The sequence below is a fragment of the Egretta garzetta genome, unplaced genomic scaffold, assembly GCF_000687185.1.
Source record: "Egretta garzetta isolate BGI_Z169 unplaced genomic scaffold, ASM68718v1 scaffold51, whole genome shotgun sequence".
NCBI lineage: Eukaryota > Metazoa > Chordata > Aves > Pelecaniformes > Ardeidae > Egretta > Egretta garzetta.
This window is the reverse complement of record NW_009258549.1, coordinates 4,568,411-4,574,317: the sequence shown is the minus strand read 5'-3', so window position 1 is coordinate 4,574,317 and position 5,907 is coordinate 4,568,411. Positions and strand designations below refer to the sequence as shown.

General features: G+C 47.9%; 1 protein-coding gene across 1 annotated transcript in view; it reads right to left on the bottom strand.

The window, feature by feature from the left end:
* Positions 1-449: 449 nt before the first annotated feature.
* The window catches only part of MEI1 (meiotic double-stranded break formation protein 1), a 41,012-nt gene continuing 35,554 nt past the window's right edge, over positions 450-5,907 (bottom strand). Inside the window, exons 27-31 of the mRNA XM_035903196.1 lie at positions 5,423-5,504; positions 3,267-3,373; positions 2,298-2,429; positions 1,844-1,953; positions 450-524 (exon numbers count right to left, since the gene is read on the bottom strand). Of these exons, the coding sequence (XP_035759089.1) occupies positions 479-524; positions 1,844-1,953; positions 2,298-2,429; positions 3,267-3,373; positions 5,423-5,504 (477 nt within the window). The 3' untranslated portion in view covers positions 450-478. The remainder of the gene's footprint in view (positions 525-1,843; positions 1,954-2,297; positions 2,430-3,266; positions 3,374-5,422; positions 5,505-5,907) is intronic.

Here is a 5,907-nt window from a genome sequence, read left to right as displayed (position 1 = left end):
AACCTCGTTAATTAAAGCCCCGAGGAGAAAGGGGCGCTGCTTACAGGGTTTGGGGGCACCGGGCGAGCGGGGCCCAGGGGATCATCGCCTCCTCTTCCCCGTGGGGCAAGCAGCATACCCGCTGCCCCGGGGGTCCTGGCTGGAGCCCCCCGCACCTCTGCTAGCCCAGGGGAAAGGGGCCACCCCTTGGGAAGCACCACCGGCGAAGGTACGATTATCATTTCCACCAGGCAGTTCTGTATTTTGGTAGCTGAAGAGCATCAACCAAGCCTCATCCCACATTAAAGAGGAAACGAGGAGCCATTTCAGTAACCGGGCTTTATAAATGATTGCCACAAACCTTTTTTCTGAAAATGAGCTACAACTGACTTCCTTCGTCCATCTTCTCTCTACTGCTCGCTGGGAATAAAAGGCAGGATGGGGTCTCCCATTCCATTCTCACCTTGTTCCTCTGCTGCATGCACCATGTCTTCTCATTTCAGTCCCCGATGTGCGAGAGGGACACTGCCACACTTCCCAGACATCTGTCATTGACAGCATGAGTGGAAACCAAAGGGAACGCTACTGGAATTCCCACATCTGATGCGTTGCTGACAAGAGGTTTTCATTACTAAAACAACCCTTCCCCAAACCATGGACGCTCCCCACCCCCAACACGTGTGAGAAACACCAGCCTGGGTGAACCTGAAGAAAGTTCCTTCTCGACAAAACTGATGTCAAAGCTTGGTTTTGACCAGAGGATTTTGTCTCCTGTGGTTGTGACTATCTTATTCAGGTAGCCACCACGGCTGCACTTCGAGCGCATCCAAAACCCTTCCTAACAACCAAGATTTTAAGGTTTCTTTGTTATGTGGAAAAGCCAGAAATGAGAAACAACTTTAGCAAGGTAACAAGACCTCCTGTCCACCTTCCCTCAGCCCCATACAGACAAGCAAAGGCAGTGGAGAGGAACTTCACTCACGGGACTGGATGGGCTCCACCTGGACAACTTTCCCTCTGAGCATCCCACCACAGAGTGGTGGTATCACACTGAGGGTAAGCACAAGGACAAGCTGCTCCTCACCGACAACAAACACCTCACTCACCACATACCCTGCACGTGGCTGATGACAGTGTCCCACAATGGAGGAAGTCCCCATCCCTACAGGAAATCACTGCCGGGGCCACTGCCATCACTGCTGCCTGTCTGAGGCAACACAGTGTGATGAAAACAGGAAGGCAAAAGCAGAGAGTTTGAGAAATAAAAAAATATTGCATCAGGCTCCCTCTTTCTCCATAAGTAATCTGGGAGTGGGCCCTGCCTCCCATCCACAGAGAAGGAGAGGATTCAGTTCTCAGCAGGGGGCTCTAAGACCAAGCAGAACGCAATTCAGTAACTCCACTCAGCAGTTTCCAAATACTCGCTTGGGCTTTGAAAGTGCTCGAGTCATCTTTGGGTTTCCACAACTTCACAGGCATGCTGGCGCTAGTTAGCACACAGAAGGAGGTTAAGCTGTTCACCCTCCAGGGAAATCAATACCGGGATCGTTACCGCTTTGAAGTCACAGGCTCCCTGGCCTGCTCCCCTTTCATCAGACCACCTCTGCCATATAGATGAACGCAATCCCAGCACAGAGACGCATCTTTTCATCCCCAAATGCCCCTCATTTCCCAACTGTCTTCCCAAATTTGAGGATGATGAAGTCATCCATCCCAAAGTCAGCCAAGCATAGCGACCGCTCAGTGTTTCCACTTCCGTTTGCCTTCAGCTGGAACAAGGGAAAGATTAAGTATCCCTTCTACCTCTGTTACACCGACCACCCTCACATCACCTGTGAAAGGCATCTGGCCCAGCAAAGGATACACAATGTCCTGATGTTTCACACAAGTGCTCCTCTGTTCCAGGAGGCGTTCCAGCAAGGTCTGAATGGTCCCTGACTGCGCCGGCTCCACCTGGCAATGACTGCTCTGAATCTGAGCAGTCAGAAGAAAGAACGACTTCCAGACCAACAGGAAACTGATGGGCTTGTTCCTTCACACCTCCCTCCCTCATCTCCACACAGAGCAATGAGACCTTCAAACTTTGATCTGGGGAGAATTGAGGGGCCGCCCAATATGACGACACAGTTTAGGCAGCTGCTGGCTCTTTCCGATTCCACCGTACATCCCTCACGGCAGTAGGCTAAGCTAGCAGCTGCAGGATTCTTCTTCATCTTACTATAACCTCCTCAAAGGAAGTTTATGGCTCCCCATCAAAGGCTAAAGCAATCCCCCAGGGACTCCCTTCTCATTTTCCAAGGCAGTCACCGCTCTCTTACCTGACAAAGGAAGAGGTGAAGAGCACGAGACATGGCCTCAGGCAGCTCTGCTAAGTTGGCTTCTGATGCCTCCTGGAGAATCTGGCTGATTTCTTTTTGAGAAATAATGTTGCTGCTCTGGTATTTCAGAAACTTGAACAAAGGAAAAAATAGAGGCATTAAATAGCAAAAGACCCACAGACTCCAACAGTGACTCATCTCCTGGAAAGACCTCTTCTATGTAATGGGATGCTGCAGCACCTTAACCACAGGCCTGATTTTTATATCACTTCTAATAGGACCAGTGCAGGTATCGGTGTTGACGGTGCTCTGATTTATAACCACACTTATTTTGGTTTAGGTGGGGAAGGAACCGAAACAAAGCAGGTAACCTTTAAAAAGTGAAATAACAACAGACCCATCATGTATTTGGAGGGGGAAGGTTCACATTAATAACCCCTTCCTCTCATCCACTGCCATGAGGGCTTTATCTGCAGTATTTCTGCTGCGTAGGACCACATCCCCTCTCTTGCTTGCAGGCCCCAGGTACAGCAGGGTAGTAGGTTGTGGTAACTCCCTGCCCTGAAAAAGTCGGGTCTGTAAGGTCAAAGATGGGGAGACGAGGCTGTGATGCCAAGCAGAGCTGCTCCCCAGAGAGCTGCAGCATGCTCCCTGACTGGCAAGAGCAGTTGCGTGTTCTCTGTAGGTTTCCCCTCTCCTCCCCAGGGGTCCTAGATGATATAAATAAGTGCTACAAACACCACAAGAACAATACGTGTTCACTAACAGCAGTCAGTTTCTGCAGGGTGTGGAAGGGAAGTTCACTCGAAACTATGATTATTATAGGGCACAAATACACTGACAGGCAAAGCCACAGCAGTATCTGAGATTGTGTGTGTGTAGGGAGTAACTTCCAATAACCGACTCCCATGCACTGTATGAACACACCGAAAAAAAAAATGGAGAACAGCCTGCTCTTCCCCTGCTCACCAAAGTCATCAGCCTGAGAACTTCTGGCTGCAGAAAGGACTTCTGGCCCCCACTGAGGAGTGTGAAGAGCAGGAATCGGTGCCAGGGCTGCGAAGCAACATGTAGAGCTGGGAGAGAAGGAGAAGCCAATCAAAGACGGCTTTAAAATCCGCCCAGTGACAGGCTGGACCTGAATAAGGAGAGTCTTAATACTGACCCCCAGTTTTCTCTTCTAGACCCCACGCTGTGAAGCACTAAGGGGATATTTTGCTCTGTTCTTACTTGCTTTTTAATCTGTCACTCTTTGGGCAAGAGTTTAGTCATGAGGACAAAAGCTTAATAGGTTTTTAAAGCAGCAAATACACTTTGTCCATCTTTGTGCTAGTACAGGAAGAGAAACCTTCTCCTGGGGTGCATGTCATAAAACAGTAAGGGGATATCTTTAGCCCAGGGTTTTAAAAATAATACCCTCTGGTTTCAATATGAGGACAAGTTTCCTGACAACGGGTTTTATTTAGCTGCAGAATACTCTTTGGGGAATGAAGGAAGACCTATAACATTAGCTGCACAAACCAAGCCTGGATCTGCATCAGGGCGCGTACTACTGGGACCAGCCAGGCTGACGGCAGCAATGCAAACAATCAGTAGAGAAAATGTTCTTAATAAGGAGCATATATGACAAACAGAGGTAAGGCTCAAGGTCCGTGACAGCGGGAAGTCTCTCACCAAATGCTAAAGTTAAGTGTTATTATCTTGTATTTATTGCAGGTTAGGATCTACTTCTTGCATGGGATGGGCAATTACAACAGGTCAGCTGACATAACGGCTCACACCAGGGCAACTCACGAGAGTTTCAGAAAGGTCCCTCTTCCACTGGCAGTCAGGTAACCTCCCTGTTGCCACTACAAGAATCTTTTTCATGGGAAAACAACACTAAACAAATAATGTAAAATGTTTGGGGGGTAGCTTTTAGCTGGTGGAAATGAGAAGGTACCAGCACTGTGCACTGAGCCTGCTCTGCACATCTGGAAAAATCTCTGGACCAAGAGAAGGTTTTAGAAAGCCTTAAATGAGGCAACTCCTAGAGGTAGAATCCAGGCCACGCTCTCTGCAGTGTTCTCACATCTTTCAGTCAAACATAGCTATGACCCTCATTCTGCTTGGAATAAGGAGTCTCCTGTTATTGCTGTTGTGAACTTCTGCACCATGGCAAGAATTTAGGCAGCCAAAGTGACAGGTTCAGCTGTTGCTGAAACAGCATTTCATTAGCTTAATCCCAAAGCAGCAGAACATCCCCATAAAACATGCCACCTTTTTTTTTTTTTTTTTTTTTTTTTTTTTAACCCAGCCTTTTAATAGCCTCCCTTCGGCTACTGGCTGTCATTCATCTGCAGTATTACATCTTCATTCAACCACTTCCTCTCTCCCACCAACGTCCCTTTTCTCTGGTGTTTGTTCATCCCCTTCTCTCTCAGTGTTTAAATGACTGAATTGAACAGGTCAGGGTTCAGAGAACTTGCTGTCTGTTTTAAAATCAGAGCCAGCACCTGGACTTTGTGGCAGGAGGCTGACAATAAGCAGAAGGGTCTATTCTTCCCCTCAACTGTACAACGCTGTCATATTATGTTATGTTGCTAACATGGTATACATTAGATCTGGCATGGACTCTGGAAACCAAGGTCTGCATTCGCCCCTGGAAATCTAGAACTTCCAGCTTCCATTCCCTAAGGCTGCCTAGTACCCTGTTCTCCCTTCCCCTCCCTCAGGGCCAAACTGTGACCAACAGTGCCCGCGTGGAAGACACATCATATTCAGATCCTCCCTCCCCTATGTTTATGGTCTAGAGGCTTGCTACAATTGGCCTGGAAGTGAAAGACTTTTCCTATATTCCCTCCATTCCTAAACCTTTCACTCTTAAGGGGGTGGGGAATGACTTTTTTCCTTCTGGAAAGCATCTTGGTGTCCAGAGCCAAAGTGAGGGCTCATGCCTGCAGGGGAGCCAGGCACTGTGATTTCATCCCACAAAGCACATGATTAATTTAGGCATACAAATAATTTTTCTTATTGGGCATAAACTCATTAAGCATCTGCTCCAGGGAGCTACTGGATGGAGATCAAAGAGCTCAAAATCACTGCAGGAGGGAAACCCAGGAGAAGAAAGAGCAGGAAGACTTTACCAACATCCTGGTTCTTCACATACAGGTATTCCACTAAGGTTTCCAGGCAGGCAACCACGGCTTGAGAGAGCAGCAAGTCTTTCTGGAATACCAAGAGGGAGAAAAAAAATAAGAAAAAAACCCAGTCAACAGCTATTGCAAGAGCAAAATTCATGAAGTGGCAGGATCTGAAGAGCACGCGGCACAGGAAAATAACACCCTTCATCTCCTTCACAGGATGCAACATGCTGCAAATTATCTGTCATGTCAAGGAGCCAGACAAAGGCACAACTACTTATTCTGATACCAAAAAAAAAAATTAAATAACAGCCTCCAAAGAATAAAGATGGGAGCCCAACATCACTCGAGAGAGTTAAATGTAATCTGGTGTACTATCCCCCAAAGCACCTTGCCAGGGGCGTGGGGGAGGGCCTGGGATTTGTTACACTTTTCCCACCTCTGTCCCTATGGGTGTGGCATCCCTGCAGAGCAGGAGATGGGAAAAC